A 22,126-nucleotide genomic window follows, 5' to 3' on the forward strand; every position below is an offset into this window, starting at 1 on the left:
TTTGGAAGTACATGAACTGTCAGATTGGTTTAATTCTCAATGTGAAGCTTCATTTATTCCAACATGGCTTTGAAAACCTGGAAGAAAGTCAATAAACTCAGTTATTGGTTGCCATTTCTTTTTCTCCTATTATTTCTATCCAGCAATTGGGAAGACTTTTGCTGCCATAAACACCACACATGTTAAAAACAACATATTCTTTTTAAAAAGTGATCCAACAGAGAGACAGTATCAGAGTAAAAAGCTAGAAAGGATGCAGAAAAAGGCCAAAGTAATAAAGTAAAATAAAAATAAAGGATAAATTACACCAGGAGCGAAGCCTGATGGGGGGGCATCAGTATCTAGTGAAATCACTACTCTACATCATCATCATGTTCTGGCTCTTTAATGAAAATCAACACTGAAAAGCAGATAGCGATGAATAAAAATACTTTCACCATAGGGAAAGCTTTTACCCAGCATGGAAGAATAAATAAAACAAAACAGCGTTTCATTAGATCCATCCAACCTTTACACAAGTGCCTTTTTGTCTGTCTTGTTCACTTGAGGAAAACATTTTTATATTTGTTTTGCAATTATACATTCAAAACGTGATCAAAATGAATCAATTAATCTCCTTTTTGTTCGCTAAATTATTCCAGGCACTTCATATATTTGGGCCAAAACTGCAAAACTGTAGTCGAAACAGAAATAACAATAACTGCGTGTAACCTTTCACTATACAAAGGCCTTGTTTCTGTGCATGAACTAATGAAAAAGTACACAATTTGGTACTAAAAAACTAAAATCTCCCAGTGTAGCAATAGAATTAAATACAGATTTTCACTCGTTTAAGTACTTTAAATGTTGGGGGCGGTTTCATTAAGTACTGACACAGTCTCGTTGGGTGATTACAATAAATGTCTCTACACATAACTTCAGTTCACACACTAGAATAAGGCCATTGCACAGTAAAGTGTTACCACTGTTTCCATTTAGCAGCGAGTGAATCGTGTTTCTGAACCCTTCAATTCTGCTTGAATGTCGCTTTTCCCTTTTTGCTAAAAACTGTAAACATTTAAACCCTTTCGCTTTTTTTTTGGGGTCAGCTGGAGAGACGACTGCATAAAAAAAAGGGGAGATATCCATTTGGCAATCCCATGATCCTTCGCTGCACATGTAACCTCCGCCCGCCTACATTCCACAGTACAGTATTTGGTTCAGAGATCTGATGAACTCGGTGAAATAGACTTTTAAGACTAATTTGGCACTTTTGCAAACTAAGCTAAGGATCCATCACAGACTTCAGAGTCTCCTTCCACAAACTGATATATATATATATATATATATACTGTATACATTTTCTTTGCTGTGTGATTTGTAAGTCGCACAGCAATGCCTTCATTTCAGTATTAATACTATAGAGCAGCGATAAAATCTCAAGCGTGTGGGCAGGTTTTTTTAGTAACTCAAGCACAAAAGGACAGCTTTACATTTCTGCCTTCAAGCTGATGTTTTAGTCTATGAGTGTGCACACAGATGCACAGTATCTTGCTCAAGGGCACTTTGACGCCGCACGCAGCTTGTTAGCATCGACCCTGTGACCTTTCCGATACAATATAAGAGTTTGAAGCCTTCAGAGTGACCTTTAAAAAGAAAATATCCACCTAGAAATGCTTTAACACTGTTAAAAACACACCAGATATACTTTAAAATTCTGCGTTCTTTTTGTAATTTAAGTTATTCCTGTATATTAAAAGGTAAATGTCAGATGTTTGTGTCAAGGCTCAGAAGGAGATGATCATTCATCATATGTGTTTGTTAAACAGAGAACTGTTTTTGCACTTATACTGGACTCAAAGCCCCATAATGCATTGCAGCTGAACACAGTAAGTTTGGGGAAAGTGATGTCACGCTCACTTAAAAATATATTGCTAACACATTTTCACATGTTTCTGAATGCCACAAGTTCAAGCGTGTGCCCTAATGGCTGCTGGGAAATGTAGTCATCGCTAAAGTTGCGTCCATTCGGGAATTGAATGACTGAACAGTGAAACCACATGTAGGAGGATTCTTCCTTCAACAGGCTGCAGAGGTTCTCTGAAGGCTCATTATGATTCACAGCTAGTCGTTGATGTTCTTAAAGTACGTCGGTCGTACTAAGAGGCCTTTCTGTATCTGTACATATCTCCAAGTGCTGCTATTTCTTGCCCAGCAAGAGTCAATCGTTGCTTTGATATTGCAAACGTCAACTTTTTCAAATCAAGAATTTGAACTCAACGGAAAAACCTCCAGCTTCCCTTTCAGCGGGAGCCTTCAGGTCACGAGTCCTCCTCTGGCGCTCGAATCTCACTCGCTCGCAAAAAACCTCCTTGGAGTCTGTCGTACATTCTTATTTTGTTTTTCTAAACTGTAAAAAAAATAAAATAAAAATGGATCATAAACCAGAGGAGTCTGAAAAACAGCGCCGCAGTTCTGTTGTGAAATAAGTTACAAAAGAAAGTGAAATAAAAATCTTTGCGTACAGTACTACAATCCTAAACTAGACCTTTCGAACTTAAGAACCACATGTTAAGTCTATAAATATCTTTACAAATATACACGTTAATTATTCAAATAAACCTTTAGATGATTAAATGTTTTACACTTTCATGACAGTGTCTTCAAGATTGCAATGCTTCCATCCTAAAACAATACTTAAAAAAAAAATGTAATTTTTTGTCTTTTAAGTACACGGCTGTAAACAGCAATATGATACATATTTGCATTTATATATTTACAATAAATCATTTTCTAGATACATAAAAAAAAAACCTCAAACCTTATTGTACTAATAACTGAACGGCCCTGAAACTTCGCCTCACACTTCATGAGGAATTTGTTCCACGATTATCACAAAACGTGTTTTTTCCGGACGCTAAAACGTAAAGATTCATGAGAAAAACACATTTATATGCTCACGTAATCCTCTCTGTTGAGCGTCTTCTGCAAAAGAAAAGTTATTGAGTGTCTTTCGGAAGAACGAGTCCCATCATGGAGTTGATTCTGGCTTTGCTGGTATCGTAACGGATCCTCAGGGCTCCGTGCAGACGAAGAGGATATAAATCTGAGGTCCTCGCCTACTGGATCGCCAACCAGTCACTGACCAATGCCCTTCATGCCCTCCTTTTATATCATTTCAGTCTCAGGAGGTTTTTTTATCCCAGTAGGCACGGAATGGTTTCACCGCACAGATTGTCCGTAACAAAAGACTGGCCCGAGTACAAAAATATAATTTCAGAACACAAACATGGTTCAACGGCAAAAAATAATCCTTCAAGAGTCTCTTGGGGAGGAGGAGGAGGAGGAGGAGGAGGAGGAGGAGGAGGAGGACTCAGTCAAAGAGGATTTCGACCAAGAGTTTAAGACCAATCGAAGAGCTGAAGCACTGTGGAAGTATTGCATGCTGAGTTTTTCATTTCCATATCTTGAGGAGTCACTTAGAGACGAGGTTAAAGTCCAACCCAGCTCACACTTTATGTCCTTATCGCCCCGTTACTGGGAAGCGGTTTGGGAAGACAGGGCTCGTCAGGCAGCGGGTCGTGGGCGAACACCGAGTCGTCTCCTGAGGAGCAGGTGCTGTTGGAGTCCTGACAGGTGGGCGAGTACTGCTCGAAGGGCACCGCCAGGTCCAGGTACTCCTGTCAGAGCAGAGGTCAGAGCTTACTGTCACATCCCTTTGTGAAGAATTAAAGAATCTCTCCGTGTTATATTCACAACCTGTTTTATACATATTAATGTGTTTCTTTCTTACTTATTTTGCACATTTCTTTGACATTATATATATTGTCACAGAGGTGATAAACATGCATCTTTTTAATTGACACAAATAACCTCCCATTTGAAAGACAAAGTGAAATAAAAAAGATATTTTCCAAGCAATCCTGCATCCCTGAGTTAATTGTTCTCTTGTTGCTAAATATATGTTTAAAAACATCTCTTTTAACGTATATACATCTAATTTAATATGATATGGGGCTTCTCCATCCATCATATAAAACATTTGTCAGGTTTCAGGTGGCTGTCAAATCCATATCATAGTTTTGTGTGTGTTGATCTCACGATGCTTGTGCTCTAAATCTCTCCTTCGTCCTCCGACTAAAGATCCAACAATGTGGCTTACATCTCTCTGCTGGTTTGAGCTCCCTTCATATTTTCTGCTTCAGCTCTTTATATGTCACATTACAGAAGATAACGTCGCTCTAACTGAAAGGCTTTAACCTTCAGAGATGTGTTCCAGTGAGACGTTACGATGGTCCAAGGTGAAACTAAAGGTAACATTTAGTGTTATTTCTGGTGTGAGTGAGCAGCAGCTGTGCAGGGAGACTCACGTCGGTGGAGGTCATTGATAAAAGCCGGTCGTGATCTTCTACCAGCTGTCTGAAGGTCGGTCTCTGTGACGGCACCGCGTGCCAGCACTCCCTCATGATCATGTATCTGAAACAAGCCACATCAAGGTTTAAAGTCTCTACATCTCAGCCATTAAAATGAAATATAAATCTAACAAGCATTCTCAGATCTGAGATGGACTGTTTCCAGTGACTCGTATGGGTTTCCTCGATCTGCAGCTGCGTGCCGATGCTCTGTAATTAAGGTTAAAGCAAAGTAAAGCCTCATTTCATTTTCTTTCGCTGTGTTTCCAGCTGCAGGAAAACACGGTTCACCACCGTTTACAGTAAGTGAGGACATCTTAAGAGGAGAAAACCCAAATGAAATGCTGATGTATGATTATCAATGGATCCCTCAAAGTAATTGAATAAACTAAAGTCTTTTAAATGTGATTGAAACACTGATACGTTCTTACAGAATGCAAAACATCTGATTAAATGAAGACGCGGCGGTCTCCCCAGGTCAGGTCTATCAGCACGGAGCTCTCCTTGCACGGAGCTCTCCTTGCACGGAGCTCTCCTTGCACCATAAATAAGAATAATTCAGAAAGACACTCACAGTTCATGGGTGCAGTTTGCAGGTTTGTCCATCCGATGTCCCTCCTTCAGCAGCTTAAAGAGTTCTTCTACTGGGATTCCCGGGTACGGCGAGCCTCCCAGAGTGAAGATCTCCCACAACAACACCCCGTAGGACCACCTGAACACACACACACACACACACACACACACACACACATGCACAATGAATACTGATTAGAGGTCAAACTGCACTCATGGCCTGAAGCAGTCCACCTGTGTTCCCCAGATAAACTGATGCACGTGGTTGGAGGAATATTGATCTTCAATCATGTTTACTGTGTTCAATTAAAAGATCCAACAACTCATCCCTCAAGCCACAAAGGAGACACGCTTCTTCTGAAGACATCTTTAAAACAAATCATTTTAGGTCCTTTAACTTCAGAAAACAGCACAAACGTCACTCAAACAGCAGTGAATGGTGCATTTGGGGACTATTTTCAGCTGCGGATTGATACACTTTTGGTGTTTAGTGAGTATCTGTGGCTCATTGATGCGTTTTAAACACAACAATGGAGCTCTGTGGCACACAGGAAGAAGATCTATCAGGATATAGAATATTGCCAGCCTTTAAGGGCTAACTTATATAATAAATAATACACATCTGCAACTGCAAAACCAATTGAGCACAAATGAAACAAGCTGAAGTACAGCAGCAGCACATCAGCTTTTGTGTTTCATCAGTTTAATAAAAACATCAGCGTCAGCATCCTTTGAAGCTGGGCCAGTGTGAGCTGCAGCCAGACGTGAAAACAAATAAAAACTTCTCTTTGTTTTGCTTTTAGATGCCAATGTGAAACTTTTATTAAAGCACACCTAAGAATATGTAAAACAATATGTCACCGTGTGATCCTTAATGTGGCCGCGCTAGCTCAGAAGCTAATACAAGACAATGAATCATCTTCACATAGTTTTAACAGCACAGACACTTAATGTATCCCATGTTTCCAAAAATACCGACAAGCTCTGACCTAAAATGAGCATGAAACATGAATATAAGAATATATAATGCTGCATGTACAGTTACTGTGCAGCTGCAGCCTGAAGCTGTGTCTTTCTGCCGCACTACTTATTCCTAAATGGCTAAGAAACGAGGGAAGCTAATCAGATAATGGCGGTCGATTAACCCCGTGTACTATTGTTCGTCCAGTGACTCAGAATCAGACCCCTCCTCCTCCCACTGCGGGAGCTCAACGGGCTTAATCTAATTTTCCACGCTCCGGTCCAGAGGGCGGAAAACAGCCGCTACTGGCCGAGCCGGCGAGCCCTGCATCCCGACGCAGAGAGCGAAAGGAGACGTAAAAGAAGGGGAAACAGAAACTGAAGACAGAGTTGTGAGGAATAACCGGCCAGACCACTGAACTCGAACTCATCATCGTCTTCTGGAAGTGAACAAATGAGGGCTTTAGGGTCAGGACGGGTTCAGGGACGACCGCAGGAATCTGTTTATGTTCATTGCTCGCTGTTGAGAATGAATTTTCACCAGCTATTAGGAAGCTAAGAGGAACAGGCAGCGTAAACACACTTCATTGGCCCCGTGCAGCAATAAACAAACGAGAATGAAGGAACACACAAGCGTGAGGTTTGATTCTGTTTAGATGCTCCGTGTGTGGGAGAGACAGTCGCATCAATGCTGATGTTTGTGGATTGAAAGACGCATCTAGAACCTTTAAATCCTTCTACACACTCGAAGATCAAATGTGGACTCTTTCCTCTTCCACTTCCTGGATTGACAGGATGTTTGCATCTATGTAAAGATGGATTTTATACAATTTAAGTCACTAGAATACAAAATAAATCTGGTTTCTCAGCTAATTAACTCACAATATATATTTATATTGCAGCGTACCATCACATATGCTGCAGGGAGCCATGGCTTTCTATCCTATACATTATTTATATCAATGACTCAATGCCAAAAGCTTTTGTCTCATGCTGCACATTTGTATAAACCAGCACCGTATCCACTTTAGCGGGTTAGTGCGTCACCCTGACGGTGCAGCGAGGTTTGCTGTCTGCAGCTGAAGAGGCTTCACAGGACTGAACAATGAAAGGGTGTTGACTAAATAACCCTGGTGTCTGATTCTATTGGTAGAATCTGTCACTTGGAATGACAACATGAGCATGAAGACGTGTCACCGGCGCGCTGCTGTTCTGCACAACAAAATGTGTGAAACGAAAGTGCAACCCCAACAGAACCGTCTCCCTCGAGTGTTCGCACGGCCTGCTAGAGCTGTAAATGTTTGGAAGGCTGCAGGAGCTGCGATGCCAGTTGTGAGAGCTGCTGCACACAAACCCTTCCCTGTACTCCGTCCTCTTCTCGCTGTTGTCCTTTGATTGCGAGTGTGACAGATTTGTTTGAATGTGTTTTCCCGGCTGTTTCATATTGGAGTAAAAAAACAAAAACATCACAGGTCAAAAGTCAGAGTCCCCCGGGGCGTGTGAGAGTAAACTGGCTGCAGAGCGACTACTGTATTAAGGGAGGAGGAGGTTTGGCGGGAGGATTGACTCTGTAATCCAGACCTGCTGAAATAACAGAGCAGGCTGATTCTCCTCTCGGCTTGTTCCCAGTCTAGTGTAATCACACGGCGAGCCCGTGTTGACAGGGGCCCGTGTTTGGCTTGGATGGCTGCGCTGGGGACACATCGTCTGGCGAGGAGCGGTTTAGGGAGGTGGGGGGGGGGGGGGGGGGGGGGTTCAGCTACCGCTACACAGATTGACTTTGTGACCTCGTCTCCTAATCGTGCCTTTCTTCTCCAGAACGCAGCCAAAACAGAAGCAATCAGAGGTCGTAAAAGGTGAGTGTGTCTTCCTTTGAAACGAGAAAAAACCCCCTGAGGGAACACCTTGGGATAAATCCACTGACCCTCTTATCTCCCTCTGTTCTCTACAGTAGGTCGTCCAGGCTCTGCTGTGTTTCCGTCTCTCTCTGATGTCGCGTTGGGAGATTAGAGAACAAACACAGCGAGGAATGTGGAGCCACGAGAAGCTCAGGATCATCAAGTGAGCACAGATGACAGCGAGCGGGAGACGTTTGGTGAGGGAACGCTCCGATTCCATATTCACACGCCCAAACTCAGCGTTTGATGCTAACGCGCTCAGTCATGATATTTCAACACCCGGATTCCTCCCGTGTACAGCGGCTCTACATGAGTGGGCAGTTGGCATGCGACGGTTAGTTTGTGCAAACTCACACATCGCTCTGGTGCGTGTAGACCCGGTCGAACAGAGCCTCCGGAGCCATCCACTTCACGGGCAGACGACCCTGAAACAACAGAGGCACAACAGAACCGCTCGGTCAGCAGAACCAGAGCAGACAGCAAAACTACGCTTCCTTCTAAGAGCAGTAGAAGATTTACTGCTGGCGTCACAACACCTTCCTTTCATGCAAGTCTCTGAGAACCGTGAGAGAACGAGACTCACGTTCGTGGTCTTTTTGTAGTAGTCTATATTGTGCACATCTCTGGCGAGACCGAAGTCGGCGATCTTCATAACGTTGTCCTCTGTCACGAGGACGTTTCTGGCCGCCAAGTCTCTGTGGATACACTGAGGGAGGAAGTACAAACGCATCAAACACATGTCCACGCAACAAATTGCACAGACACACACTCGGACACCGACGCACTATTATCTCTTCCAACCTTGAAACTTAATGCAGACATTATAATAATCCCGTACCCTCATCCAGTCCTCATTCTATCCCCTAATCATTCATTTATCTTCACACTCAGGGTGTAAGATTATAAAAATAATGTAATGCAAAGAAAATGCACTTCAATTATAATGTTTTGGCAACAAAAACTTTTTTTCTTAGGAACAAAAAACACACACACACACACACACACACACACACACACACACACACACACGCATTAGAAAGCCCAGCATCATGGCGGCTGACCTTCTGCGAGGCGAGGTACTCCATGCCTCGGGCGACCTGGTAGGCGCAGGACACCAGGTCTTTGAAGGTGAGCTGCTCGTCGGGGATTTTACAGGTGTCAAAGGAGTAGTCCATGCCTGGTGGCCGCCGCGCCCGCAGGTACTCCCTCAGGTTCCCCTTAGAGGCGTATTCCACCAGGACGTACAGAGGACCTGCAACACAGAGCACAGGGTCACTTTCAGCACACAGTCAACGGTCGTGCGAACCGTCTCCTGTGCGATGCGCCGGGGCCTCACCGTCCTGAGTGCACGCTCCCAGCAGGTTGATAATGTTTTTGTGTTTCCCAATCATCTTCATCATCTCCATCTCTGACACCAGGTCTGACAAATCTTTATCCGTGGCGTCATCTGAGACAAAGACAAAGGAATTCTTCGTAGTAAACATGGTGACAAACGTACAGACACGAGCACAAAGAGAAGGGAGGCATGAGAGCAGACGAATCATCACGCAGGGAATGCGTTTGAAAAACAGAGAAAGACACAATTCTGCTGATTTTCTTCGGTAAATCTCCGAGCACAGCGCTGTCAAGGTCGTGTCCAACGATCACTAACCTTTCAGCATTTTCACAGCAACATCGAGCGGCTTGTTGGGCTTCTCCTTGTCGATGCCGATGGCCTCGGCCATCACCACCTGACCGAAGCAGCCCTCGCCCAGGGGTTTACCCAGAGTCAGTCTGAAACAAAGACAAGCTCAGAGCTCTTCTGCAGAAAGCACTTTTTATATTCTTCATTTCTCTCTTCTGTTTTGAATGAGACTGAATACGTTGAATTGATCTCGCCAAGTGCAATAAGCGTGGAGGACGGCGCCGTGTTGACCTTGATGTGCTGACAGCTCACATGTTTTCCCAGCAAATAATGTTACAAGGACAAAATCACAGTATCTGTCAACTCTGAGATGTGTTGCTCGGCAGCGTGACAGAATCTCCAGCGCTTGTACCGTGCTTTCTCTCCGACAGGCGTTTAAACAACAAGTGATGAATGTAGGTGCTTTTCTTACCGTGTTCGAGGAAACTCCCATTTGGGGTCAGAGGGCAGCTCCAGCTCCGAGACGTTGGCCAGCATCGGGCCGTCGCTGGACGACAGGCGGGCGATCCGGACCAGTGGGGTGTTGGAGTTCATGGAGGAGTTAGAATCCAAGGAAACCTGCTTGGGTCCAAAAACAGACTGTTATAGACTCTGAAAGGGACGAAGTGATGAGAAACAAAGAGAAAGAAGAGAAGAAGAAGGTAGAATCTAGCCTTAGACGGGATAATAGTTTCACTGAGAGATACAAACTCAAATATTCACCCGTAACAGTGAGATTTAATTATAAGTTATAATTAACATTCTCAATTTCTTTTGTTTTTTCATCGCCCAAAGAAAGTTCACCTCGTGGCCAACAACCCAGACACTGAAGAAGTAAATATAAATGGAACAAACATTTTGAAACATGATTCAAAAGGGCCGCCAGTTAACCACGGTTTGAACTTCTTGATGTAACTTTAAGATGGACGGCCGACAGACTGCAAACATCGCAGGACAAGAGTCTCCATCAGCAGCTCAGAGTTTGTCTGACTTCTGACGGCAGCAGTGACTTTTACAAACAGCCGGCCTGTGGCTGTGCACAGGGGGAAGCAGGCAGCAACAAAGACGAATGAAGGAGGGAGCTGAGGTGGGCGAGCGTGCGGCGAGGTGGGATGGACGTCTCTATCCATCAGCGAGAGCTCCATTTCCAGACTGCCGGTCCAGCCACCGAGCCCCGCCGGCTCGTCACCCTACCACCATTTATCTGACTGCTGCGCTCGTGATGAATCTGTTTGTGTCCGCCAGCCCGGCCCCCCTTCAGGTGGGGTCCTCAAACAAACATGTCCACTTACCAGACGTCGCTCGTAAACTTCACGACCGGAGGAAAATGAGAAAAATGCTGTGAAGCTTAAAAAGAAACAGCCCCGACCACAATTTCAGAGGCATGAAAAGTAATATCTGATAGAACATGCCAGGGGGTTTATAGGAGACTTACTCAGTTATGAAAAAGAAAGGAGAGAACCGGGAGATTAGCTTTACAAAAACCAAGCAAAGATTACAGAAAAATGCAATAAAACCTTTGCCTGTGTTACCTTATAAGAGCATGTGTGTAAAGGAGAATAGAAAAGACTTAGAGGCTACAATTAGAGCTTCTTACTCGACATGTTCTACCGAAGAAGGACTCTTTTTAAGAAACATTATTTTTAAACTTTCCAGCTAAATCCTGACTTTAGGTTCTAACAGTCGTGCGTTTGTTTTCCAAGAACTGAAATATGACTTTCATGCAATATTTTCCTTTCTAAAAATGCATCTTTTCACACAACCCTTCAATTATGCAGCTGGAAAGCTGGAGCTCGCACAGCACGACCACACAGTGGCTGTCGCAGTCCACTAGGGAGGGGGCCGGGTGCATGAACCAATCTGCATTTTACACACATTCACAGGATCCTTGCAGCGCAATCACAAGAGGGGAGACACTCTGGATTGCTATTGCAAGAAACCAAAAGAGCGAGAGTCACACTGAACCAGCTCGAGACGATATAAGACAGAGAAGTAATCAGAAAAGAAATAGAAGTCTTGATGAGAGTGAATAGAGGACAAGATGAAGGTCTAACTATGCTCCTTTTGTTGGTCGTGTCCTATAATCCCTAGGACTTGTTTCAGACTCGGTTTATCGTGTCCTGGTCTGTCTTCTGTTTGAACTCGCTCTTTGATCCGACTGGACTGAGGTTTGTCTTGAACTCCCTGAGAGACAATGAGTTCTGCAGGCTGCGGCGATGCAGCTGCTCCACTTTATGTTTCTCTCCAAACAGTTGAGGGGCGAGTGTGCGTTACACAGAGTGAAATCTAAAACTAACACTGACAGTCACAGGAGGGCATAAATATCCCCGAGCTGAATCTGCTCCAAGATAAATGTGAACACATGTCATCAGCGTGATGCCTTCCAGCATCCGCACGACGTCATCAAAACAGCAGGACAGTGAGGGATCCACGTCAGATAGACGTACAATAACATTCTCTATTTATTTAAATATTTCAAATCTTCTTTGAAAGTTATAAAGGTTGAAAGGAAAGAAATTACAAATACGGACTCTTGTGCAGGTCAGTTTAAAGAACAAACATCTGATGCAATGAAAGTGTTAAACAAGTCACTGATACGTTGATTTCTTTGAGAGAATATATGAACTTTTAGTCTGGAGAACACCCTGGAAATGCTTTCTTGCAGGTTTTAAATGCAGTATTGTGTCTGCAGCATGTTGGACCAGTTATTACACTTATGCTAGAAGCTCAAACTAAACACACAAGGAGAGAGAGAAAGAGGGAAAAGTGTTCATACGAATCTTGTATCTACTTTCTGTTACCTGTCTCTTGAGCGGGAACTTTGACAGTTTCTGCACGGGGGGCGTCGGCAGCGTCTTCTGCGTCGTCATCCTCATGCGGCAAAGGATGACGATGACCACGGCGAGGATGAAGAGCACGCAACCCGTCACGTAGATGAGGATGTCGGCGTAGTAGTCTTCCTTTTCCGGGCTCACTGCTTTGGGAGGAAGAGGTCACAAACACGGGAGGTCAGACCGAATATAAACATGAGGATAGAGATATTGTTTTGCTCAGTAGCGCTTTTAGAACAGATTCTAGAGAGGAATCAGCTGGTAGTTTTATCCCACAGGTGATTGCACCTGTGATATGCTTCTTTACTTTAAATTGCCTCGTAGCCTTGAGACATTTAGAGAGATGATCTGATTAAAAAGCATCTTTCAATGGAGGCTCGATTTCATGCACTCGAAGGGCCGATGACACAGCTCTGCCGCTTACAAGTAACAATCTTCGACAACGAACGATAATTATGTTTGAAAGTGAACGTACAAGATGAGGCTACTGAGCAAAAACATGAGAAGCAATCATAGTTTCAGGGAGTTTAAAACAACAAGTGGACGATAAGAGTCCAAAGAGCCGCAGAGAGAAGAGGATTATACCTGGAAACACCGTCAGCCAGGCAGAGTGGTAAGCATAGCCGATAGAGTTCCCTGCCAGACAAGTGTACTCGCCCGCATCCTCAAAAGACACATTGGTCAAGAAGAGAACCTCTAGCTCCTTATCTGTAGTGTTAATACCAGCGGTCTGTGGAGGATGGAAACATGGAGGGAGAAAAGAAAGAGAAGAGATATCATGAGCCCAAAAGCTTCTTAGAGGAAACACCAAATACACCCTGCAGGAAAGGACAGGACGGAGGATTTGAAGGAGTCAGCAGTGTTGTCTTCTTCTGCTGACGGCACCGATACCAACACCTGAAAACACCCAAGCAGCACCTTCACCCCGCTGCGAAAAAAAAGCCTGCTGGTTCAATCTAAAACCACGCGCAAGTCAGAGAGTCGACATACAGCAAACATCGTTATCAAGTCCTAAAAGTGGAAGAAGTCTGAGACTGCAGTCAGAATTTAACATGTTTCCAATTTACTTAAAATACTTTTTTTACAGTGTTCTCTCGGTTTCTGCAACAACACACGTGAGTTTAAATTAAACCAGCGTAACGTTTACCTGACGCCAAAGCAAAGCCCTTCACCAGACATGATGGCACCTCGACATCACACTTTAATGATTTAGGATGTTATTCTCGAATGTTTTGTAGCCGTATATTTGTATCTTTTCTTCCAGGGGTGCCTCAGGGATCTATCCTGGGCCCATTGCTTAAATAAAATAAAATGCAGTATTGTAATAATAACGACTTTCAAAGACTATAAAATACTTTGTTAAAGATTCAGCATGATTAATTATAAATGACCTTGAAATTACTTTAACAAAGAGGCATCCCTACAGTTGTGGCTTTTCCCCTTTGACTAATGGTTAGTGTGATGACCAGTGGGGGAGTTTCAAACCAGTGTCTGATGTGGCGTGGTAGGGGGTGTGGTGGGGGACTCTCGCTCCCCAGGCCGCAGTAATGAACAGTGACATCCAGACCCAGCCATGAATCAGAGTCCTGCTGCATGCTTTCATATAAAAGCACATTAATACAGCTGGAGAATGCACTCCCAGGGAAATCAATAGTGTGTGTGTGTGTGTGTGTGTGTGTGTGTGTGTGTGTGTGTGTGTGTTTGATATCGTTTGGATTTTTCTTTGTGTGTGAAAGTGGTTTGTGGGAGAGCAGATGCTTTTGTTGTTGCAGTAATTAAAGGTGTGATATTCTGTTGTTATTGATCTCAGAGGAAGACAAAGTGGCAGTAGATAACAGAATGTGAGCATTTAACTCAAATCCTAGACTATGTGTGTGTGTGTGTGTGTGTGTGTGTGTGTGTGTGTGTGTGTGTGTGTGTGTGTGTGTGTGTCCTATTAGCAAGCCAGTGAGCAAATCAAAACCACAACAAAGAGGAGCCCCGCAGAGAGGAGGAGACAAAGCAGAGGCTCAAATGTCTTGAAGGCGGCTGTCGTTCGGAGCTCAGGATTTACCTGGTTTGTGTATCATGAGCCAGAAAGCGTTTTCCGACTTGCCTACAAAGTTTGAGGCGCGACACCAGTACTTCCCGGCATTTCTGTCTGTCACGTTGGACAGGTTCAACTTACTGTGGGCCTCAATGTGTTTACTGACAACACTCTGTGAAGGGAAAAGTGAGAGGCACGGTGAGGCCTTTACAGAAAATTCCTGCAGGAACACATGTAGAGGACATATATGCAAACACACACGCACACACACACGCACACACACATAGTGTAGAAGTGTGTTTATGAGATTAAAAGCATTACAATGTCAAACCTGTAAGATCACAAAATCACACACACACCGTCTCGCTGTCTGTCGGTAGATTAAAGGCATTACAGTATGTCAATCTTCCCAAAGTGCATAAACACACACACACACACACACACACACACACACACACACACACACACATTGCTTGTGACAGGCTCTCCGGCAGAGAAACTGCAGATGAATAATTAAACGGGCAAAGCACATAAAGGAGAAAACATATCATGTTTTATGGTTGCTTAATGAACATCCAGGGCTCGGCTGCAGACGCCTCCCTCTCCCTCCCCGTGCCGGGGCGAGTCGCTCATCGTTAACTCTTTTTCCAGGCATCAAAAAAGCGATTCAGGCATTTCTCAAAAACAACAAAATATATATCTCGCATGACCCCCCCCCCCTCCCCCCACCCTCAGCTGCATTTAAATCCTACGGTATATGCCACACATGAGATGTCGCAGAGAGTCTGAATGAAATGTGGTGGAGCAGAGAGCGCGAGACAGAGAGAGGCACACAAATCTCACTAAATACTGTTTCAATTATGTGGTAGTCGAAAATAGAGCGTGGAGCCGCGGTCTGGGCTGACAGGCTCGCCCCCCCCCCCCCCCCTCCCCTCCTCTCTTTCTCTTGGCCTGTCTCTCTCCTCCTCCTTCCCCCCCCCCCGTCTCTCTCGCCTTCATCTCTCTCTCCCGTTTGACTCACTTTTCCGACGGCAATCAAATTTAGAAACATTTGTGCAACACAAAGCTGATGACGTCTGAAGCAAATGGCGTCACATTCATGTGAACGCTCGCTAAAGGTTGAACAAACAGAGATATTAAAAGGGTCTTCTGACAACACTGTAAACAAAGTCCTTATTTAATGTTCCCTTCTTGTGCTTTAATACAGAAACACTGAATCAGCCACATTTACAAGCAACAGTTCACCATTTAATTAGTGGGCTAGCAGTTTCCAGGCTTTATGCTAAGCTAGCTGTAGCTTCATATTTACTGTACAGCTAGCTCTTGGCTAGAAAGATGTCAAACTTTTCCTTTAAGTTGTGATGCTTCTATTATGTTTTATGCGTTCAGTATGTTAGTATACAAATATTGTATTTTCTATCTAATAAATGAGTAAAAGAAGAAGATTATAAAGCTTCTTACAGCTCATAAAGTTGATTAATTAAGGCTTCAACTGCAACATAATCCATCATAGAAGCAGCCAGGTGTAGAGCTGAACACCCCCCACCTTAATATCATTATTCTTTACTTCAACTCGCTGCTAAATAAAGTCTGAAAGCCTGAAATCCATCACGTGAAGCCAGCAGTGTTACAGATTCTCTTCTGTTTTCCTTTTCTCATAATTTCTGTCTCGATGCTCTGGTTTCATTTCACCTTTGATTTATTTATTTCTCATTCCTTCTGTCTCGTCTCTCACTCCTCCTCCTCCCACTCTCTCAGTCTCTCGCCCTCCATCTCTACCCACCACCCCGTCACACTCTCTCTCTCTCTCTCTCTGCTGACTTTGCCCTTCCTTGTGTTCCTCCACTCATTTTTTCCATGGCTTTTTTTGGGAGCCTCTTCCCTCTTTCCTCCTCCTCCTCCTCCTCCTCCTCCTCCTCCTCCTCCTCCTCCTCCTCCTCCTCAAACCACGCGACGCAGCACATCTGACGGCAGCAGCGGTTAACAGAGCCCGTCTCTCTCCCTGCGTTGCCGCCACCACGGCAGTTAACTTAGTCCAAACCAGATGTTTGTTTTATTCCCTCGCTCTCTCTCGAGAGGCAGAAGAAAGAAAAGGGAGAGGCAAAATAAGAAAGCAAAAGTGACTTCAATGGGAGTCTTCCTCTGTTCACCCCAAATAAAAGAAACACGCCTCACAGTGGGTTTAGGGTGTTGTCATCCTCGGCGAAGAATGCTTTCTACTCTATTCTTGAACACCAACACGGCCGGGGGAGGTGATGAGACCTCCAGGAGCAATCTGACGCCTTCCCCACTGTGTTCATTTAACCTTTACTTCAGGAGGGAGTGCTTGGGACTGAGAAAGGCTGCAGACCAACAACAACAGACTCAGCAACACGTATCAGCGGTGAATGCACACACACACACACACACACACACACACACACACACACACACACACACACACACACACACACACACAGTCTTGCATGTTACTTGATGTATAATTGATCAGCTCATTCCAGGAAACACTTTGGGATCAATCAGCAACAAGATGCATCAAATGAATCACAACCAGTGAAGCTGGTATGTCTTCAAAACGTACACAACGTGACCTTTCAGGTGGGTTTATATTTTTTGTCAGGGTTTTACTCCCTCATATATATATTTTAGTTTTCTTTCCTTCCTTTGCCCTTTTCTCTATAATCTCAGAAAATGAAAATGAAGCTCAAGACGTTTGTTGTTTTTCTATTAAAAGTAAAGTTCAGGAAGAAACGTACACTTCAGGCCTCTGGACATAACTCATAACATCAGAATAAGTTCTTAGAACAATGCGAACACGTTTAAGTTGGTGAGATTCAACGTTTTTGTCATTTCGTTGCGGCAGTGCAATCAACAGGTAAGCTGAACTATAATAAGTTCCTATGGTGGACGCTTTCACAGCAAGAAATTGGATCTCCTTAATTAAAATGTAATCCAGCTCCACCGTTCTTCAGGCCAACGCTAGAATTAAGCGCCAAAATGCATCACGTCCAAACTGAAGCAGTTCAAGAGCCGCCAGCACAGAAAGCTCCTCTGTGCTTTACAGTCACATTCTTATACGTGCCGCAGTAACGTGGGAAAGTGCAGGTGAGGCTTTTCTTTCCCGCTAATGAAGGTGTTCGAGGAATGAACTCGTCAATTACACGCTGCAGTGAAAAGAGCCCGAGGGCCCTGCAGACCCACCTACTGTAGAAACTCATTAAACAGACATTTAGGAGAGATTCATTACGAGCGTTGCGGGCTGCAGACCCACCTTCAGGATGTTCACGTAGGGAACGCCATCGGGGCCGTAGCGGCTGCCGTTGACCTCGATGTGTTTCAGCCACTGGATGTGCGGCTGGGCGTCGCTGTAAACCTTACAGTGGAACTCCACGTTGCTGCCCACCACCACCGTCTGATTGGCTGGCAGGCCGGCCTGGAGGATGGGCCTGTGGGGGGAACGCTCTGATGGAGAAAGCATGGAGTCATTAGCTCGAGTCATGCGCGAGGATTATGTGCTGCAGGTCTTAAAAAAGGAAAAACGTTCTCTACACTAACGACTCTCGTGGGTTATTCAAACCGCTGGTGCACGTTAATGTATTCCTTGTTTACACAGAGGCAGAAGTGAGAGTAAATGTTTCCGTGTTGTTTACCGAGTACATCCAGCTGGTAGGTGTGGGTGATGGCGCCGTACGTGTTCTGCACCACACAGGTGTAGTTCCCCCGGTCTGACGGCACGGCGCTCTCCATCACCAGACTCCACTGCTGGTGTCTCAACTGTGGGGAGGACAGACGAGGGATTATTGAGTTTATTTCCTCTTATGATAACACACAGTATCAAATCAACTTCATGGATGCATCATCCTTAACAAAGAGCATTTTGATCCCAAGCTGAAACAGATCTCCAGTATCAGACCCCGTCCTCACTTTCCTTCATATCGTTGGTTTCAGAGCGGCCACGTTGCTAAAACAGAGCACGTGTTTACAGAGGCGCGAAACCCTTTTGAACAAACGTTTAAAATGTCAACACAACTTTAACCTCGTAGTATTAATTGCACACTGGTTGATGCAGAACAGACACGGTGTAAACGTGCTGATGGGGAACAGCTCAGTGTGCCCACAGCGCCACGCACGACTGTGGATCAGACGTCATGTGAATCGTCTTCACACTAAAGAAATGTGACGCGCCACACTTAGTAATTCAAGATGAGATTGCCTCACAAAGATAATCAATGCTGGCGAGAGAAACAGAAACAGAATGCCACAAAGCTCCATTTAAACTAATTGATATAAAGGACGTTTCATGGGGATTATTGTCATAAGAAAGAGCTCAGTGAGTCTCTTAAAACCATTTTCTCCTCCCTCGCTGCAGGGAGGGCAGCCAGGAGTTTTCTTTTTCTTTTGCACCTCTAAAATTGGTTCCACTGTGCCAGTCAAGAGCAATCCATCCCCGGAGAGTGGAAGGGTACATTTTGCGTAGTAATTCAAACCAGGGGTGGCTGGATGGCGGCAGCAGCAGACAGATACTAACTTGACAGATTCAGAAGCTGCTCAGAGGCAAAGTGCGCAGCGCAGCATGGCGAGGCGAGAACACAGAACCTGCTACGCATCGATAGCCAGGAGTCTCCACGGGCCAAGCGGGACGACCTCCACAGCTTAAGTGGAAACATGCGGCGCAGACGGCGAAGCTGTGCTCACTGCTGCGAGACGAGCGTGGAGTGAACTCCTCCGTAAGAGGTCAGAATGACTAAAGACGGGAGTGAGTGATGTCAACAAAGAGGCTTTTCAGGGTGGAACACTTCACATCACCTGCGTAGGAAAATGTGCCGACCCTGAGAGGGCTTAGTGTTTTCACAAACGTTTAACCCCACGCGTTTAGGTAGGAGGCCAACCATTCACAGGACGTATACGTTCGTAGTGGATCTCCTCCCCTCCCTCTGTCTTACAGTACACACTCCTCTCTCTCTCTCTCGCTCTCTTGGAGGCGCATGCGGAAAATAATGTAACAGTGTAAATATTATGCCTGTGTGTGCTTCTCGCAGTTGCATGGTAACATAGAGCGAGCAGCGCGCTCAACGCTGGCAAATGGTTTTGGAGAGCGGCTGGCTCCACCCCGTCTACCCCTCTCAGAGCCGGGGAGTCAAACTGAAGTCAATGGCTGCTCTCATGAGCAGATGAGTGACGCCTTCTGCTGCGGTCGCCGAGCCCGAGCTGAGCACAGAGGAGGGGGGGGGGGGAGTCAGAAGGTGGTAAAGTGCGAGCTGAAGTCGATGCTCCGTAGAGGCCAAGACCACCAACAGGAAGAGAACGAGTGATGAGAGTTATGTTTTATTTAATACCTCATTTCATAACAACTAACAGTCACTTACTCGTCAAGATGCAACTCTACATTAAGCTGCTCAATCTTCACAAATCACGACTGGCCCGCCAGAGGGTCCAATCTGTAAGAATGTGTTGTTTTGATCATAAAGTAAAAGCCTTTGTAGATACACTGATCTGTACGTTGTAACACACGTGTGTACATGACAAATTGAGGCATGATATTGTTAAAATTGCACTTTTCTTTCTTAAGAAATGTCAGGTTGTTCATAATGTTTTGTAAGAATGTACTTTGTTTGCACTAAAACGAAGGGAACATGTGGAGTTGTTGTTATTTAAAGGTTATCATGCTGTGACGTTACAGGTCCGGCCCACTTCAGATCAAATTGTGCTGCATGTGGCCCCTGAACTAAAATGAGTGTGACACCCCTGCTCTATCTCATAACCATCAGGAGTGTCAACAGTGGCCACTTTCAGCAGAAGTCGTGCATTATAAAATTCTAATTTGGACTTTTACTGCCTCCACTCTTATAGCTTAAAGTGTGAATAACTTTTAGATCTCTTGTTTGTGGTAATTATTAACTTTGAGTGGCACTTCTTCTTTAATTCCCCTCTGTCTTCCTCTTGGCACATTTAATCATTTCCTCCATCCGTGCCACTTTGCTTTTATGACCATGTTACATCGGCTAACCCCCGTTGAACCTGCAGCATTAGTCCCCAAACGTGATAATCCCGTCCATTCCAATCATGCCAGATTCCTAACAGAATTAAATTATTAAGGAGCTTACGTTAGAGTCATACAAGGCTTTAAAGGTTTTAGGGCTTTGGCTGTGGACCTACAGAAGGGCACAAGCCATGGGAATGGACAGGAAGTTTCACACTGCAAAAAGTGTGTACGTGAGGGAGACATTAAACCCGCGCGCAGTCTTTGCATTGAGGAAAAAGAAGTAAGCGTTTTGTGCATTTATCTTGAGACAAATAAAGTTATCCGTCTTGTTTTAAGATGTTTCTGCTTGCTTTACAGAGCCTTCCATGGAAAACAGTGAAGTTACTTCACCTCGTTGGCATATTATCTCACTTATTTTAATCAAAACAAGAATTCACGACTCGACGTGCCAGTGTAAATGGCTCGTAAGCTTGCAGACATTTTTTGCAGTGTAGCAGTTGTCTGAGAAAACACAGAAAGCTCTGCTCCCTTTATAGTCCAAACCCTCCGTCTTCACCTCGCGAAATAGCCCTGTCAGAACCAGTTAGCAGAATTTATGACTGTGTCAGAGTGGAGCAGTGGCCCGGATCTGTGCTGCCGTCTAATATGACCTACAGAGAAAGCGGAAATAGATAGAAGCGAACCCTAAGGGCGAGCCATTAAAGCTGGCAAAGTGTGCGGGTCTATTGGAGGAATTTGGCTCTACCTGGCATTGCATCAACATGGAGGAGAAGACGGTCACATGTGGAGTAGAAAAGGTCGCAGGAGAGAAAAATGGGTGAGAAAACCAAATAAACAGGATAATCTGTCTTTTGATGACCCCGGTGTGTTCGGGTAAAACAACAGGGAGAGAGGTGAACGACCGGGGAAGGTCTCAAATTAAAAAGAGTCCAAAAATAATCTTGCATAAGTGTAGAAATTCCTACGCGGCCTACAGAGACTCACAATCCAGGCTGTGTTCAAATCTGGCACGGAAAAAACAAGGATTTAAAGTGCTTAAAGTCTTAAAAAGTAACAGTGTGGAGCCAGTTTCAGAGCTCTGCTTTGGAAACCTGTCAAAACAGGGCTTGAAAAATCATTTAAGCGCCGAGCGAAATTAAACACAATAATTACAGAGTCAACTTTTGTCCCGCTTGTGCCGGCGCAGTTTAGCATGAACACAATAAAATCTCTTCCACCGTATGTGGCAGCATACAACAGCATTGGCTTTGGCTGTCAAAGACTCAGGCCAGCTCAATAGGCGGGGGGGGGGGGGGGGGGGCACACACACCCATCTCTCCCCACCTCCATCTGACGGCTCAATACAGACGTGAACTTTAACCTCTCGGCCCTGCCCCTCCGTAATGGAGGAGGCTCCGAGTGCCACAGTTGTCTGGGAAGGCGCACAACGCTCCGGCACGTCGGCCCGCTGGAATTTCATTTTCCATTTTACAAATGAAGCCACACATCCCATTTACCGTTTCATGTAGTTTCAACAAACGTACCGTTCAGTTCTCTGTGTTGCATTTCAATAGACGTACAACGCTCTTGTAAGATGGAACTGAACGTCTGAACAACCTCCAGCGTGCCGACGGGAGAGAATACACAGAGAAGCTGCTCGTGTAAAACGGGATGATCTGAGCATTTGTCTGATTTGTGCTTTTCGGAGTGATAATTATGCGACCAATATTGAGTTTAAACCCCTTGATGAAATGTCTCCAAGAACACGGTGCATCGTCAGAAAGGCCACTTCCAACCGCTGCAGAAGGAAGGTGGGTAATGG

The 22,126-nt window shown here is 44.7% G+C and overlaps 1 protein-coding gene across 2 annotated transcripts in view; it reads right to left on the reverse strand.

Moving 5' to 3' along the window:
* Positions 1-369: 369 nt before the first annotated feature.
* fgfr3 (fibroblast growth factor receptor 3) overlaps positions 370-22,126 on the reverse strand; it is a 56,188-nt gene continuing 34,431 nt past the window's right edge. The window contains exons 5-17 of one of the 2 annotated variants that reach the window (XM_029460218.1): positions 17,993-18,116; positions 17,614-17,804; positions 12,902-13,046; positions 12,287-12,462; positions 9,919-10,064; positions 9,474-9,595; positions 9,159-9,269; positions 8,884-9,074; positions 8,406-8,528; positions 8,177-8,247; positions 4,966-5,103; positions 4,350-4,455; positions 370-3,659 (exon numbers count right to left, since the gene is read on the reverse strand). In XM_029460218.1, the coding sequence (XP_029316078.1) occupies positions 3,495-3,659; positions 4,350-4,455; positions 4,966-5,103; positions 8,177-8,247; positions 8,406-8,528; positions 8,884-9,074; positions 9,159-9,269; positions 9,474-9,595; positions 9,919-10,064; positions 12,287-12,462; positions 12,902-13,046; positions 17,614-17,804; positions 17,993-18,116 (1,809 nt within the window). In that variant the 3' untranslated portion in view covers positions 370-3,494. Of the gene's footprint in view, positions 3,660-4,349; positions 4,456-4,965; positions 5,104-8,176; positions 8,248-8,405; positions 8,529-8,883; positions 9,075-9,158; positions 9,270-9,473; positions 9,596-9,918; positions 10,068-12,286; positions 12,463-12,901; positions 13,047-17,613; positions 17,805-17,992; positions 18,117-22,126 lie in introns of both variants that reach the window. The other variant, XM_029460217.1, reaches the window with a different exon arrangement.

This window comes from Cottoperca gobio, chromosome 22, assembly GCF_900634415.1.
Source record: "Cottoperca gobio chromosome 22, fCotGob3.1, whole genome shotgun sequence".
Lineage (NCBI taxonomy): Eukaryota > Metazoa > Chordata > Actinopteri > Perciformes > Bovichtidae > Cottoperca > Cottoperca gobio.